Here is a 17372-nt window from a genome sequence, read left to right on the forward strand (position 1 = left end):
TTCTTAAAGCATCTTAAGTTCTTCGTAAACTGGATGTTAGGGTCATTGGCACAAGTCCCGTGCATTGTCACGAAGCCAAGGAGAAAAAAAACAAGGAGTTAGGCCACCACCTAGCCTCCTTCGGTTTGTAGGATATTTATAGGAATTGTATAAGGTAAGAAAAAAAAAAATCTCTGAACCCCTTTGGTTCGTTGGAATTGATTTCCATTGTAAGATAGGAACCAGTTCTACACATTTTCAACAACAACAACAACAACAATAACAACTGTTTCAAATAAGTTAGGGTAGGATATACTTGAAAACCACAAGATCTCAAAACTAACTTATTGCTCTAACACGTGGACATCTAACTTCCACACCTCCCTGTCCATCGCTAGTTTTTTTTTTATGATATTCCAGTCCTAATACCTCTGGAAAATTAAATATATTATTGTGCAACTAGGAGCAAGTTTCACTCAAATATGACATTATCCCTCTCATTTGCCAAAGGCCATTGTGCTAGCTTTTTGAAAAGAAAAGAAAGACATGCCAGGACAGGTTTTAGAAGAAAAGAAAATGCATACACATCAGCCGTGAGGCTACTACTGCCAACATACAGTAGTATTGATTCTTTACTTCAATTGATTGATAGCGGAATACAAGAAAACCAAAACTAAGAAAAGAAAGCCCCAACCAATCTCCTTGTCTTCTCAAAATAAACTCCAAAAAATTACATGTATGCTTTGTTCGTTGTTCCTGGCCATCCTACCGGCTACCGGGGTACCACCCAGACTTATTTATCACCCACCATCAAACAGGCCAAGGACGCGCCAAAACTCCAATTCGGTGAGCGCGCGCGAGAGGCTCAGAGCAGCACCGGGACGAAGCAGGCCTTGACGTCGTCGCTCGCCCACTGCAGCCCGTTCCACCAGTGCTTGTCGCCCTCCACCCTCACCCTGCCCTGCCCGCCGGCCACCGGCCGCATCGGTATGCGCCTCAGCCGCGAGCACCCCCTGGTCTGCAGCCTCCGCAGCTCCGGGAACGCGCACTCCCCGCCGCCGCCGCGGATGTCCTCCAGCCTCGGCAGCCCCAGCAGCGCCAGCAGCCTCAGCCGCGGGAACGTCACCACCTCCTCCGCCTCGCTGCCCCCCTCCGCGGCGCCGCCGACCAGCCTCGTCATCCCGTTGCAGCCGCTGAGGTTGAGCGACTCGAGGCACGGGAGGTGCTGCACCCAGGTCATGTGCGTCAGCGCGTGGCACGCGCCGATGGCCACCTCCCGGAGGTTGGACGCCGCGCCGTGGGACCACTCCATGACGCGGAGCCTCGCGAGGAACCCGAACTTGACCACCTCCAGCCTCGGCGCGTGCGCGTCCGCCACGATCTCCTCGATGTCGGACGAGTACACCGCCAGCTCCCGCAGGCCCTCCTGCACGCCCCCCAGCTCCGCCGCGTGCTGCGCCGACAGCAGCTCCAGGGTCCGCGCCCCGTCCAGCTTCCGCAGGTGGATCGACCGGGCGCGCACGCCCGGCGCCAGGCGCGCCAGCCTCCGCGCGTCGCCGGTGTTGTCCATCCAGATGCCGAGCCACGGCATGCGCGCGCCGCTGCTCTCGAGGTCGTCGATGACCGGCGCCACGTAGTCGTCCGCGACGGAGACGATGCTCGCGGTGAACAGGTCCAGCACCTGCAGCCTCGCGAGCCGCGAGATCAGGCCCGGAGGCACCGTGATCTGGATGTAGTAGTTGTCGCGCAGGTGGAGGTACTTGAGCCGGCTCAGGTTGCCCAGCTCCATGGGCAGCGACAGGATCCTGTTCCTGGACAGGTTGAGGAACTCCAGGTTGACGAGGCAGCAGATCTCCATCGGGAACGCGTCCAGTATGCCGGTGTCCTCCAGGTCCAGGTACGTCAGCCTGGTGAACTGCTGGATCGCCTGCAGCATCCTCCGCGGCAGGGCGCGGTTGCACTGCAGCATCAGCGACGCCGGCTGCGCGTCCGAGAGCGCGCCGCCGGCCTTGGCGGGGGCCTCCTCGATGGCGTTGTGCATCAGCGAGACGCGCTCCGCGTCGCGCCACAGCGCCTCGTCGCGGGGCGGCTCCCGGAGCCCGACGCCCGCGCGGACCAGCCACTTGCCGGGCGCGAGCTGGAGCGCCGCGTCGCGGACGGCGTCGTGGAGCCGGACGTGCGTGTCGGACGGGCACATGTTGTGCCGGTGGTTGTCGCCCTGCTCCAGGAGGCGCGCGGCCTCCAGGATGGTGACTACCGTGTGCCCGAACCGGAGCGACTCGTCGACGTCGTCGTACTTGGGGAGGAGGCCCAGGCCGACCCAGCACTGCACGAGCTCGTCCCTGGAGATGTTGTGGTCCTCCGGCCAGAGCGCGCAGGTCAGGAGGCACTCCCTCACCGTGTCGCTCTCGAGGCTGTCGAAGCAGAACTTGACGAGAGCGTGCGCGTGCTTGTCCTGGCCGGGCGCGGTGCTCGTGAGCTGCGGCGTCTTGAGCTTGTCGAGTGCATCGCCCCACTCCTCTGCTGTACGTTTGTTGGACATGGCACGGCCGACAGTGGCGAGGAAGAGAGGCAGGCCCTTGCATTCTGCAGCCACCTGTTTAGCAGTAGAGCAAAGCTATTAGAGATTTAAGTAAAAATGTTTATGAAGAAATCAAATGCTCATCTGAACATCTCAGACGCAAGAAATTACATGTAGTATTTAGCAAGGTGCAGAACGATTGACAAGGTCACGATTTTGTAGATTGTGTCACTACAATTGTCATTCGGGAGTCATAGAATAGTTTTATCTTAGCCACCCACACATCATCTTTTTCTACTCGCACCAGCAATATCCATGAAATATCATATATGTTCTGAGAACTTCTTAAACACCAAAGGCAAATCCGAAACCTCGGCCCATGCCGTTCCTTGGCATAACCTCGCAGCTAGAGGTGCAATCGCCATTCTTGATGCAAATTCAGAGCTTATGATAAGAGCTAAGTCATACAGTCACTCCAGCTCAGATATGGATTCCATTTGTATCTGATATTTTTGTTCGTGCTATCTGATTATCTTGTAATCATATTCATCGTACACTAGTGCTTGGTACATTCAACGATAGCCCAGGAGCCGCCCTACCAAATTATTTGCTAACATGATAGCCCAGGAGCCGCCCTACCAAATTATTGGCTAACCTGGGGTTTGATCCTTGGTGCCGTCCTAACCATCCAACCACAAGTTGGTTTTCTGCTACCGATAGGTTGGAGATACATTTGGACAACAACCAATTTTGTGTTGGCATGCTGTTGATCCCTTGGTGACGGAGGAAATTCCTCTGTCACTAATGCGCGGCCATGTTTGGTAGGGCTGGTGCAGACGCAATCTAAACAACCTCCATAACTTCAGCCAGTTCCCCTCTGCCTAACACACAAGGGTCGGGTGATGAATTCCTTTGTTCCTTCCTTGGGAGTTCTTGACTTTTGGATGTGTTTCTTTGGAGGTCTTTTGGAGCCAAGACTTTGCAATGAAGATGGCAATGTGTTTTGGAGCATTATTACTTTGTTGGAAAATAAAATGTGTGCACGCGCCCTTATCAAGCTTCTACATATTTTCATGTTGATTGTTGGGGAATTTGTATACTAATCCTTGAGTAATCCCTATCGGGAATAAGCTCGTTCGCCACCAAGTAATTCTCAAGGTATTATCAAAATGGATTCATATAACTAATATTTCAAAGTAATAAAGCTAGCTAACAACACCGAAATCCGTTGGATAAGGTCTGTTCATGTTATTCCTTTTGGGGTGAATTTCTAACTTAGAACCAGCATCACTATTGGTTGATAAAGTGGAGGGAAAGCATGACGCACATCGATAAATTGGTGTATAAAGTATGGATCTGTACATTTTGGTCAAAATTCACAACTAACTCTTCATCTGACAATTTTTCATCGAAATTTTGTTTGAAAATTTCAGGACATTTTAAACTGCCTTTTTGAATTTCTCAAATCAAACGAGTGTGCGTGCCCCACGTCCATGACCACAAAATCTGCACTGCTGTTTCAGGAGAAAGCCGCTAACAGACAGAAAAAAAAGAGAGCAAATCCGAGTTTTCCAAAGTAGGCAAAGATGGATCGAGTGACTGATTACCTGTCTTGCAAGTGTGGAAATTTGGGCGTCGCCGCGGATGGCCTCCTCGCCGGCGTTCGCTTCGAACAGGCTCCACGCATCGTCTTCGTTCAAGCTCTCCATCTTGATCTTCTTGCGGCAGCCCATGTCCGCGCACACCGCCTCGCTCCTGGACGCCACGACCACCTTCCTCACCCGGCCGGCCACCACCCCCAAGGGCTGCGGGATGCCGACCCTCTCCAGGTCCAGCCGCTCCCACACGCCGTCCAGCAGGAGCAGGAAGCTCTTGTCCCTCAGGAAGCTCAGGATCCCGGCGGCCTGCGCCTGCTCGGTTGGCGCGTCGCGGAGGCCGAGCACGGCCACGACCTCCTTCTGGAGTTTCGCCACCGTGCAGTCCCTGGAGGCCGCCAGCAGGAGGACGTGGTCGAAGAATGGCGCGACGCGGCCGCACACGTCGCGCACCCGCCTCAGCACCGTGGTCTTGCCCACGCCGCCGGCGCCCCAGACGCCGAGCGCCGCGTCGCAGTCGCCGAGGAAGCGGAGCGCCTCGTTGAGGTAGGGCCTGGCGGACCCCGTCTCGGGCGGGAGCTCCAGCTCCTCGGGCTGGAGGAGCAGCGGCGGCGGCGCCTGCGGCGCGGCCAGCGCGGCTTCCAGCAGCGCCGCGCCCTGCTCCTGGATGGCGCGCACGATCTTGAGCTGCTTCTCGGCCAGCCCGGCGACGGGGCCCGTGGTGAGGAAGTAGTGCAGGAGGCGGACGACGTAGAGCTGCCCCGCGTCGTGCCGCGCCTTGACGGACGCCACCTCGTCCTGCGCGTCCTGCACGCGCCGCAGCCACGCGCGCGGCTGCTCCGGCTCCGGCGCGCCGTCCAGCTGCCTGAGCACGTCGGCCCGCAGCTGCAGCAGGGCCTCGACGGCGTCGTCGAGCTCCTTGACGCGCTTGTCGCCGTCGGCCAGCGGCTGCCACCACTTGCCGAAGAAGAGCACGACGAGCGCGCCGCCGAGAGCGAGCGTGGCGAGCACGGCCGCGAGCTGCATCTCCATCGCCGATCAGCAAAGGCCAAGCGCGAGCGCGGTCCGGTCGATCTTCTCCGGCACGTTGCGGATCTAGGTAAGAAGGTCGTGGAAGGCTGCTGGCTAGGCTGGCAACGGCACCGGTGCGCGGTGGGAGGGACGGGGATGAGGGGAGGCCGGAGGGGGGTTTAAGTGGGGGAGCGGGGAGTGAGTGAGCGAGTGAGTAGTTGAGGTGGTGAGGCGTAGTTAATGGCGCAATGAAGGCGTGAGAGAAATCGGTTGGAAGAGCTGTGCTGCAGCTTCGTTTCGCCGGTTGGACTCGGTCACGGAAAAGGTCTCCACGCCCACGCTGGCCATGCAGCCGCGTTGCACCCTCCACATGGCATTCACGGCGCCATGGCCGCATATCCGCTGCCCGCTCAGCTGCTCTCATCAGTGAGGGAAGACAAACGGGGGGCGCGCCCATTGATTTTGCTGTCTCTTGTAGGGAGGGGTCGCCTGGCTAGGGGTTGGGTTAGGGTTAGGGACAGGAAGCATACAAGTGGCGTGCGATAACCACTCATCGCGTTCACACATTTTTCTCTTCGTTCGATCGCTGGCGTCGATTGTATCAACTCCGAGTGGGCACCGGTGAAAGCAGGGCCACCGTGCGGGAAGAAGAAGAAGAATGGAGGGTGATTCAAGGATTGAGAAACTGATGGTTCGTTGGTTGGGAAATTGACGAGGCTACGATCGTTTCCCAATCCCATTTTCTCTTGTTCTGTATTAATACCATGTAGCCTTATATTTTAGGGCGTCGACCAGCAACGTGAAGATCCAAATACGAAGAGTCTAGTATGAAAACGACGAGTCAAAATGTGTACTCGCTGCATCCACAGTGCAGTGATATCGACCGTAAGTGAAGATGATCCAACTGCCGACTGAGATGAAAATTTATTTAGAGAAAGTAGCACTCCTGATTTCATCTTGAAACACATGTACTCGGTGAGGGAGTCTTGGATTAAGTGGTCTTCGGACGTCCGGTCTGTTATTCATGGGCCGGACTGATGAGCTGTGAAGACATAAAGGCCGAAGACTGTACATGTGTCCGGATTGGACCCTCCTTGCGTGGAAGGCAAACTTGGCGACCGAAGATGAAGATCCCTTCTTATGTAACCGACTCTATGTAAACCCTAGATCCCCCGATGTCTATATAAACCGGAGGGGTTACTCTGTAAAGCATATACTCATTACTATAGTCATACATGCTAGGCTTCTAGGGTTTAGCCATTACGATCTCATGGTAGATCAACTCTTATAATACTCATATTCATCAAGATCAATCAAGTAGGAAGTAGGGTATTATCTTCATAGAGATGGCCCGAACCTGGGTAAACATCGTGTCCCCCGTCTCCTGTTACCATCGATCCTAAACGCACAGTTCGGGACTCCCTACCCGAGATTCGTCGGTTTTGACACCAACATTGGTGCTTTCATTAAGAGTTTCACTGTGCTGTCAACGAAAGGTTCGATGGCCCCTTCAATCGTTTATAGTGACGCTGTCCAAGGAGAAACCGTCCTCCCCGGATAGATTTTCGTGTTCGGCGGCTTCGCACTGTGGGCCAACTCGCTTGGCCATCTGGAGCAGATCGATAGTTACGCCTCTGGCCACCAGGTCAGATTCGGAAGCTTGAACTACATCATGGATATTCGTGGAGACTTGATCTTCAATGGATTTGGGACCGCAGCGATCGCCCCCCCTCACCCCGATGAACATGACTTAAATCTGTCATCGGACCACATCCAGGAGATGGTCCCTGTTGCTGCAACGGCCTTAGAACCGGAGCAGACCGTGCCATCCGGGGCCACCGAGTCCGCGGCGTTGGAGCCGCACACGGACTCGGCACCCCACAATATTTGCGTCAATGGAACTCCGGACTCGTCTCCGGCTATAAGTCCCGGACCGGGTACGCATGCGGACACCGAGATGGATCGGTTATCGATTTTCGAATTTAGTGCCGCAGACATCTTCTAGCACCCACCTTTGGGTGATGTGCTAAACTCTTTAAAGAACTTGTCCTTGGAGAAGGACTCACAGCCGAACTATGTTCGGTTCGAGCCAGAGGCTGATGATGGGAAATTTCGCTTCCCACCCGCCACCCACTTCATAGCCACCATTGATGACTTAACCGACGTGCTTGATTACGGCTCCGAAGACATCGACGGTATGGACGACGATGCCGACCAGGAGCAAAGCCAAGACCCGCCATTTACTGGACGTTGGACGGCCACCTCTTCGTACGATGTGTACATGGTCGACACACCTAAAAAAGCTAGCGACGATGACAAAGGAGATCCAGTTGCGAATAAACCTTCTGAGACATAGTCCAAGCGCCGGTGCCCTAAACACCGCTATAAGCCTCGTCGCTCAAAAGATGACGACACTGGCACCGGAGAAAATAGTACTCCGGGCGACGCCGAAAACAATGAAGACCCTGTCGGGGCTGCATCCGAACAGGAGGAATAAGACAACGGGCAAGATAACCCTGATAAACATGCCATGCCCAATGATCCAGATGATGATAGTTATCGTCCAGTCTCCGAGGATGATGAGAGCCTCGGCAATGAGGACTTCATCGTGCCTGAGGCACCCCTCGAGCAGGAGCTCTTCAAGCGCCAGCTAATAGTCACTGCAAGAAGCCTGAAGAAAAAGCAACAGCAACTCCAATCTGATCAAGACCTGCTCATTGGCAGGTGGTCTGATGTCCTGGCAACCGAAGAATACGGCCTCGAGCGCCCAGCCAAGAGTTACCCAAAGCGCAGACTGCTACCTCAGTCCAATGAGGAAGCACCAGATCTCATACCTCCCTCACGCAATGCGGACCGACCACCACGTGGTCGGGATAGTGCGGCAGACGGACCACCCCGCGGTCGGGATAAAACGGCAACTCAGGCTGAACAACAGCCTGCCCCACTGCCTTGCAAAAACAGGGACAGAACAGCTCGGGACCATACATATGACCTTCGGCAGGATCTGGACAGTAGAGCATGACACACCAGATCAATCTACGGATCGTGAGGACGCTTCCCGACTCGGGATGACGGCTACCTATTCGGACATGACAAACCTAGTCACACCCGAGCCGATAACCGCAGACGGACTTCATCGGAGGTGCACCGTGACGCGGCCCGATATAGAGGCGCCACACACCCTCTCTGCTTCACAGATGAGGTGCTAGATCACGAATTCCCCGAGGGGTTCAAGCCCATCAATATTGAATCATACGATGGAAAAACCGATCCCGCAGTATGGATTGAGGACTTTATTCTCCACATCCACATGGCCCGTGGAGGCGACCTCCACGCCATCAAATACCTCTCACTGAAACTCAAAGGGCCAGCTCGACACTGGCTAAATAGCCTGCCCGAGAATTCCATCGGTAGCTGGGAGGACTTGGAAGAGGCCTTCCTTGACAACTTCCAAGGTACATATGTCCGGCCACCCGATGCCGATGACTTACATAGTTCAACAACCTGGAGAATCAGCTAGAAAATTCTGGACTAGGTTCCTAACCAGAAAGAACCAGATCGTTGACTGTCCGGATGCCGAAGCCCTAGCGGCCTTTAAACACAGCATCCATGACGAATGGCCAGCACGCCCCCTTGGCCAAGAAAAGCCAAAGTCCATGGCAGCCCTTACGGCACTCATGACCCGCTTTTGCGTGGCTGAGGACAGCTGGCTGGCTCGTAGAAAAAACACAGCCAGCAAGACAGGCCCCTTTGAGGCCAAGAACAGCTCCGGCAAGCTCCGGCGCAACAGACACAAATGCCGAAGCAATGGCGACAACACCGATGACACCACCGTTAACGCCGGATTCAGTGGCTCCAGGATCGGCCAGTGAAAGAAGCCCTACAAAGGAACAGTGAGGGACCATCCAACCTGGATCCCATACTCGATCGTCCGTGCCAGATACATGGTACCCCAGATAAACAAGCCAATCACACCAACAGAGACTGCTGGGTTTTCAAACAAGCTGGCAAGTTAAATGCTGAAAATAAAGAAAAGGGATCACAAAGTGAGGACGAGGACGAAGAGCCCCGGCAGCCGAACACTGGGGGGGCAGAAGAAATTTCCCCTTCAAGTCAACATGGTGAACATGATATACGCTACACACATCCCCAAAAGGGAGCGCAAGTGAGCACTTAGGGACGTCTACGCGGTAGAGCCAGTCCCCAAATTCAATCCGTGGTCGTCATTCCCGATCACCTTCGAATCGTCGAGATCACCCAACTAGTATCCGCCATGGCGGTTCAGCCGCACTAGTCCTCGACCCAATTATCGACGGGTTTCACCTAACACGTGTCTTGATGGACGGTGGTAGCAACCCTCAACCTGCTTTATCAGGACACAGTGCAGAAGATGGGCATTAACCCCTCACGAATCAAAACCAACAAAGACTACCTTTAAAGGAGTCATACAGGCGTAGAGGCCCGCTGTACGGGCTCAATCACGCCTGGAGGTGGTCTTCGGTTCTCCGGACAACTTCCAAAGAGGAGAGTTAATCTTCCGATATCGTCCTTCCACAGCGGTTTACCACGCACTGCTCGATCGAACCGGCGTTTGGCTAGATTTTCAACGCAGTACCACGCTATGCTATCTCAAGCTCAAGATGCCCGTCCACGCGGTGTCATAACAGTCAATGGCAATACTGAACGCTCCTCCGACAGAGGAGCACACCAACCGGCCCTAGCAGCAGAGGTACAGAGCGGCCTCTCAGCAGCACCATAGTATCGGCTGCCGAGCCCCTGGACATCATTAAGAGGTTCCGGACAACACTGCACAGGATAGCGTGGGCTCGTCAAGAGCTTGGATTAGCAGTTCGGCCCTCCATCCCATTCCCAGGATGAAGTAGTGGCATTCGTATCACACGGTACATAATTACGCACTTCAAAATTCATGGGCATCGGACGGAGGCACAGCCAGCCCGGGATCTACAGTTCGGTTTAGACATCCCGGACACACATATAACTTTAACTATCTTCCTTGTCCCTTTTTTCAGGTTTCTCATTGCGGGCCTCCTTCCTGATTAATGGTCCTGTCAAAGGATAAACACACCGGATTGACACAGAGCACAGGCGTACATGGGAAGCCCTAGAGGCTAACTAAATGATTACTCTATCCGTTTTCAGGACCCACACGCAGCTCGCCTTTGGTCACGGCATGTCAAATAGCCGGTTTCTTATTGCATTATTTTGTACCAATGTGCTTGGACGCATTAACCCAACTATAATGAAAACAATTCATGATCCAAGTTTAAGGGCCCCAGATCCTATATCTGTTCTCCCTCTATTTTCCTTTAAAATTACTTATTTCCTAGCAACCGTACACTCTGGTACGTTTCATATTTGCCAGGGGCTCCCCATCGCCCAACGATATGGCAACAAAGTCCGAACAATCCTTAAAGATAAGTTCGGCACCCCGAACTTAGCATTATATGCATTGGCTCCGAATCATGTCTTTGGTCAATAGTTGGGTTGCCCGGCTCCTGTGCTTGCTACACTACGTTCCGCTAAATCGGCTAGGGTAGTAAAGGGAGAACTACTGCGATTGTGCCCTGCCTTGACCAGATGAGCACCTCAGTAGAGAAAGCCGAAAACTGACTGTCATGATACGACGAGAGCCGGTTAGCTGTTCGAGGGTTACAAATCGTTGGAGATTTTTTCCGCATTATGTGAAAGATCGGCACTTCCCGATCAGATGCTGACAGCACTCTGGTTCGAACCAGGGGCTGCACCCACGCTTTATTATAAAATTCCTATGGCTAAGTGAGGGCGTTTAATCCATACAGTCTGATTGCCTTGTTCGTTGTGCTAAACAACTCTTTCAAGGACCATATAATTGGATCAAGATTGTTTAGATTCCATCCCGAACACCTCCGTACTACCTACGTGAGGGCAGAAGCGGACGACTGGCCAACCCTCAGATTACATACAAGATACAACATGGCCGCACAGGAGGAAACAATTAAAAGCATAACAAACTTACATTACAAAACAGGCTTTGTTTTCATAATACAAGGCAAAGGCAACATGAATACATTTATTCAAATACAATGTCCTGCGAACATTGTGCTGCCGCAAGGCGAGCCCCCTCCAGGACATCCGCAAAATACCGTTCAGGTGTGCGGTGCTCCTTGCCCTCCGGTGGCCCTCTATTCACCTCGACGGCGTCCATCTTCGCTCACCACATCTTGCAACGGGTGAAGGCCATGCACGCACCTTCAATGCAGGCCGAGCACTTGACGACATCCAGCCGAGGACATGCGTTCACCATCCGCCTCATGAGTCCGAAGTAGCTGCCTGGCATAGCTTCGGCTGGCCATAGCCGGATTATCAAATCCTTAATGGCTAGTTCGACCACCCTATGCAGCTCCACCAACTGTTTCAGCTGATCGGTGAAGGACACAGGATGCTCTGGCACTGCATACTGCGACCAGAATAGCTTCTCCGTAGAACCCCCTCCTTCGGCTCGATAGAACTCCACGACGTATGATACACTGCGTGGTAAATCCACAAAAGCCCCTGGGGAACTCCGAACCCGGGTTAGTAAAAGGTACTGCTTCTTCGCATACTTGCTTTGCATCTTAAATGCCTTACCCACCGTGATCTTCTTGGCCTCCTGGATCTCCTGGAGGGCGGCCTGGGCCTCATTCCGTGCGGTCTCCATGCTCTGACGAGCCTTGGCGAGTTCGATCCCTTGAACCGACGCATCATGCTCCAAGGCTTCGCATTTCTTGACCGCATCCTGGAGCTCCTGCTGGACTTCTTTGACCCGGGCCTTGAGCTTCTTATGGGCGGCTTGCTGCTGGACAGCCTTCTCCTCGGCCTCGCCCAGGGCCTTCCTTAGGGCCTCAACCTCGGCCGCGGCTCCTGCACATATCACGACACCGCGGTCAATATGCAGCGCCTATCCTTTCTGAACACACAACAAGTCGTCACTCACCTTGCTTCTCCTGGAGCCGAACCTTAACCTTGCCGAGCTCGTTCTCGGTCCGCTCCAGCCTCTGCCTCAGTTCAGAGACTTAGGCAGCATGCGAGGTTGCGGCCAACAACGACGCCTACTTATTCATACATATTACGTTAGTCTCCTATAACAAAAGATTGATCCTCTGTTCGGTTCTTCTTGCCAAACATCGGACAGTGTCTCAGGGGCTACTGTCTACATGGTTTTTTTTCTCTTTCTTACCTCGAAACCCGTCAACAGGCTGCTACAGGCTTCATTCAGTCCACTCTTGGCGGACTGAACCTTCTCGATCACCGCACCCATAAGGACACAGTGCTCGTCCACGACGGAGGCGCCTCGTAGCACCTCCATCAGGTTATCCGGCGCCCCTGGATGAACAGGGGCCACCGGTGGAAGCGGCGCACCCCCCTCCTTCAAAAGGGGCTACTCGCCCGACTCCGGAGCCATATGAGTCTTCGGAATCGTATTCGGCCGAGGGCCGAACTGGATGCGGCCCTCTTCTCCAGTCTCCATGGGGATCGGCTCCCTCATGTGTCCGACAGTGGAGGTCTCGCCTTGTGGCGCCTCCCGGACAGCGTCGTGGGTTCCTTCCCGGTTCGGAGCGGTCCTCCGGGATAACACTTCGGTGTCGTCCCTGGCCCCGGGGGAATAAGCAGGCAGTGGCGACATGCTCGCCATCTTCGACGGAGCCAACGAACCTCCAGATGAGGATCGCTGGATAAGGTCGCAGGCCGGACTGCAATAGTACCATTAACTATGTCAAGATAATGAAGAGAAAGGGCTGGATGCACGCATGAGCGAGCCATGTCACTTACGATGCGGCCTGGGGCTTAGTGCGGGGCGTCATTCCGGACTGCTGTCGATGTCCCACACGGTGTTGACCGCTGGGACGCCCTTCCCCTTCTTGGGCATTTCCGCCTCCGGATGCGCCGAAGCCGCCCTCTTCTTCTTCCTCTCCTCAGGGGGAGGGTTGTTTTCCTCCTCCTCCCCCTCCTCTTCCTCGCCATTGTCCTCAGGGACAGAGGAATGAGCTTCGTCGTCTTCGGACGTCACGTCCGAAGTGCCCTTGCGATTGGGACTACTCTTGGCCCCCTTGGCCTTCTTCTTGGCCTTCTTCTCCGGCGCCTTATAAGGCGCCGGCACCAGCATCTTCGCTAGACACAGGATGACCAGTTCTTCAGGCAGCGGAGCCGGACACTGGATCCGCTTCGCCCTCTCCATCCAGTCCTGAAAAAGCAACAATAAAAGCTCAGGCATCATCCTTAAAAAAAACAAGTGGAGAATGCATCAAAAAAGACATACCTCACTAGCGAGGTGTTTAGCGTTGTGCCCGCGATCTGAATCTGCGGCCGGCGGTTTCTCGTTGCCCTTAAAGAGAAACTTCCACGCACCTTCATGAGTAGTCTCAAAGAGCCTCACCAGGGTCTGGTGCTTCTTCGGGTTGAACTCCCACAGAGGGTGGCTTCGGCGCTGGCACGGAAGGATCCGGCGAACTAGCATCACCTGGATCACATCAACGAGCTTGACGTTCTTGGTTACCATGCTTTGAACGCGCGTCTGCAGCGCTATCAGCTCGTCAGGTGAACCAGGAGGTGAGTCGCATGGGAGCGCCGGAGCGGAATTCGGCAGCTGCGGCCCAGGTGGTGCCATGAGGTTCTGTGATGTAGAACCACTGCTTCTGCCACTCCTTTACCGTGTCCACAAAAGTACCTTTGGGCCAGGAGACAGTGGACAGCTTGCTCACCATGGCTCCTCCGCACTCCGCATGCTGTCCATCCACCACCTTCGGCTTCACATTAAAGACTTTGAGCCATAGCCTGAAATGGGGTTTGATGCGGAGGAAGGCCTCACACACGACAATAAACGCCGAGATGTTGAGGAAGGAATTCGGGGACAGGTCATGGAAATCTATCCCGTAATAATACATCAGCCCGCAGACGAAAGGGTGGAGTGGAAACCCTAGCCCGCGAAAGAAATGGGAGATGAACACTACCCTCTCGGTGGGCTTCGGTGTGGGGACGACTTGTCCCTCGGTCGGCAGGCGGTGAGTGATCTCCTTCGCCAAGTATCCGGCCGCTCGAAGCTCAGTAATGTCCTCCTCCTTGACGGAGGAGACCATCCACTTGCCTTGACCTCCGGATTTGGACATGGTTGCTTGAGTGGAAAGGAGATGAGAACTTGGGCGCTGGATCTCGAGATTGGAAAGGCGGAGACAGAGAGAGGGCGTGAGAGAGGAAGAGGGAATCCTTATCCCCTTATAAAGGGAACAAATATTAAACGCCTCCACACTCGCCTTAAGATTTGCCTATTCCCAAGGGTTGTATAAATGGCACGGTTGGGTTACCCATGCCCGCATTGATGAGAATCCCACGATAAGGGGACACGATCTCTGCAACCGTGTCTCGGGATGTGGGGCGTCGAAACATGAAAGCGGTTTGGAATTATGGCCGGTCAGACGTAATATCGTGCTGCGAAAAAGTTGTCAGTGGACAGAACTCGTGTAAGAATATATTCTCTCTGCGGTTGTGTATGGTGTGTGTGACAGATCCGGATACTATCATCGCATCCGAAGACTATCTTGAAGTTCGGATAGAAGGGAACCCGCCTTGCAATGCCGAAGACAATCTGCGCGCCGGACTCCTCGTCATTGAAGCCAGGTTAGGGGCTACTGAGGGAGTCCTGGACTAAGGGGTCCTCGGGCGTCCGGCCTGTTATCCATGGGCCGGACTGATGGGTTGTGAAGACATGAAGGCTGAAGACTGTACCCGTGTCCATATTGGACTCTCCTTGGCGTGGAAGGCAAGCTTGGCGACCGAAGATGAAGATCCCTTCTTATGTAACCGACTCTATGTAAACCCTAGACCCTCCGGTGTCTATATAAACCGGAGGGGTTAGTTCGGAAAGCATATACTCATTACCATAGTCATACATGCTAGGCTTCTAGGGTTTAGCCATTACGATCTCGTGGTAGATCAACTCTTGTAATATTCATATTCATCAAGATCAATCAAGAAGGAAGTAGGGTATTACCTCCATAGAGAGGGCCCGAACCTGGGTAAACATCGTGTCCCCCGTCTCCTGTTACCATCGATCCTAGACGCACAGTTCGGGACCCCCTACCCGAGATCCGCCGGTTTTGACACCGACACTCGGTGCAATCCAAGATGAGTTTTCTGGTTTCTAAGTGTTGGGATATCCTACATGTCTGGTGAGGCAGTCCTGGATTAGGGGGTGTTCGGGTAGCCGGACTATACCTTCAGCCGGACTCCAGGACTATGAAGATATAAGATTGAAGACTTCGTCCCGTGTCCGGATGGGACTTTCCTTGGCGTGGAAGGCAAGCTTGGCGATGCGGATATTCAAGATCTCCTACCATTGTAACCGACTTTGTGTAACCCTAACCCTCTCTGGTGTCTATATAAACCGGAGGGTTTTAGTCCGTAGGACAACTTCATCATACAACAATCATACCATAGGCTAGCTTCTAGGGTTTAGCCTCCTTGATCTCGTGGTAGATCTACTCTTGTACTACCCATATCATTAATATTAATCAAGCAGGACGTAGGGTTTTACCTCCATCAAGAGGGCTCGAACCTGGGTAAAACATTGTGTCCCTTGTCTCCTGTTACCATCCGCCTAGACGCACAGTTCGGGACCCCCTACCCGAGATCCGCCGGTTTTGACACCGACATTGGTGCTTTCATTAAGAGTTCCTCTGTGTCGTCGCTTTTAGGCCCGATGGCTCCTTCGATCATCAACAATGATGCAGTCCAGGGTGAGACTTTTCTCCCCAGACAGATCTTCGTCTTCGGCGGCTTCGCACTGTGGGCCAATTCGCTTGGCCACCTTGAGCAGATCGAAAGCTACACCCCTGGCCATCAGGTCAGGTTTGGAAGCCTAAACTACACGACTGACATCCGCGGGGACTTGATCTTCGACGGATTCGAGCCACAGCCAAGCGCGCCGCACTGTCTCGATGGGCATGATATAGCTTTGCCGCCGAACAGTGCCTTGGAGGCCGCACACGCATCGGTTCCGACCATTGATTCGGAGCCTGCTGCGCCGATTGAGGATCAGCGGTTGGACGCTGCCTCAGGGGCTACGATCTCAGAGGCGATCGAGCCGAACTCCAGCCGCATGGCCCGTGACTCCGAGGAGCCAGATTCCTCTCCGAACTCCGAGCCCCCCGCGCCCCTGCCGATCGAATCCGATTGGGCGCCGATAATGGAGTTCACCGCCGCGGACATCTTTCAGCACTCGCCCTTTGGTGACATCCTGAATTCTCTAAAGTCTCTCTCTTTATCAGGAGAGCCCTGGCCGGACTACGGTCAGCAAGGTTGGGATACGGACGATGAAGAAATTCAAAACCCACCCACCACCCACTTCGTAGCCACTGTCGACGACTTAACCGACATGCTTGACTTCGACTCCGAAGACATCGACGACATGGACGACGATGCAGGAGACGAACAAGAACCAGCACCTGTAGGGCACTGGAAGGCCACCTCGTCATATGACATATATATGGTGGACACTCCAAAGGATGGAGATGGCGATGGAACAGCGGGGGACGACACCTCTAAGAAACAGCCCAAGCGCCGGCGTCAGCGGCGCCGCTCTAAATTCCGCCAAAGCAAAAACGGTGATTCCGGCATGGGAGATAATACCACTCTGGATAGCGCCGAAGAACACCCCCTCCAGCAAGATTCAGCACAGGAGGACAGAGAAGCCAGCCCTCACGAGAGGGTGGCGGACCAAGAGGTTGAGGACGATAATTATACGCCTCCCTCCGAAGACGAGGCAAGCCTCGACGACGACGAGTTCGTCATGCCAGAGGATCTCGCCGAACAAGAGCGTTTTAAACGCAGGCTTATGGCCACGGCAAGCAACCTCAAGAAAAAGCAGCAACAGCTTAGAGCTGATCAGGATTTGCTAGCTGACAGATGGACTGAAGTCCTTGCGGCCGAAGAGTATGAACTCGAACGCCCCTCCAAGAGTTACCCAAAGCGCAGGCTGCTACCCCGACTAGAGGAGGAAGCACCTACATCACCAGCGCATGACATGGCCGACCGGCCACCTCATGGCCACGACAGAGAGGCCTCTTGGCCCTCCACTCAAGCCATGCCCCGACGCCGCGTCAAGCATACTAAGGCACGGGAAAATGCGCCCGACCTGCGCGACATACTGGAGGACAAGGCAAGGCAAACAAGATCGATCTACGGATCGCGCAGGCGCCCCACGGCACGTGACGGTGATCGTCACTCCGGATGCA

At 54.3% G+C, this 17372-nt stretch overlaps 1 protein-coding gene across 1 annotated transcript; it reads right to left on the bottom strand.

Moving 5' to 3' along the window:
* Positions 1-573: 573 nt before the first annotated feature.
* Positions 574-5271, bottom strand: LOC125552257 (probable disease resistance protein At1g61300). The gene is made up of 2 exons (XM_048715751.1): positions 4108-5271; positions 574-2575 (listed from the first exon to the last, which is right to left on the bottom strand). The coding sequence occupies exons 1-2, from the start codon at positions 5125-5127 to the stop codon at positions 845-847; spliced, it is 2751 nt and encodes a 916-aa protein (XP_048571708.1). The 5' UTR covers positions 5128-5271; the 3' UTR covers positions 574-844.
* Positions 5272-17372: the final 12101 nt, after the last annotated feature.

Source organism: Triticum urartu, chromosome 4 (genome assembly GCF_003073215.2).
Source record: "Triticum urartu cultivar G1812 chromosome 4, Tu2.1, whole genome shotgun sequence".
Classification (NCBI taxonomy): Eukaryota; Viridiplantae; Streptophyta; class Magnoliopsida; order Poales; family Poaceae; genus Triticum; species Triticum urartu.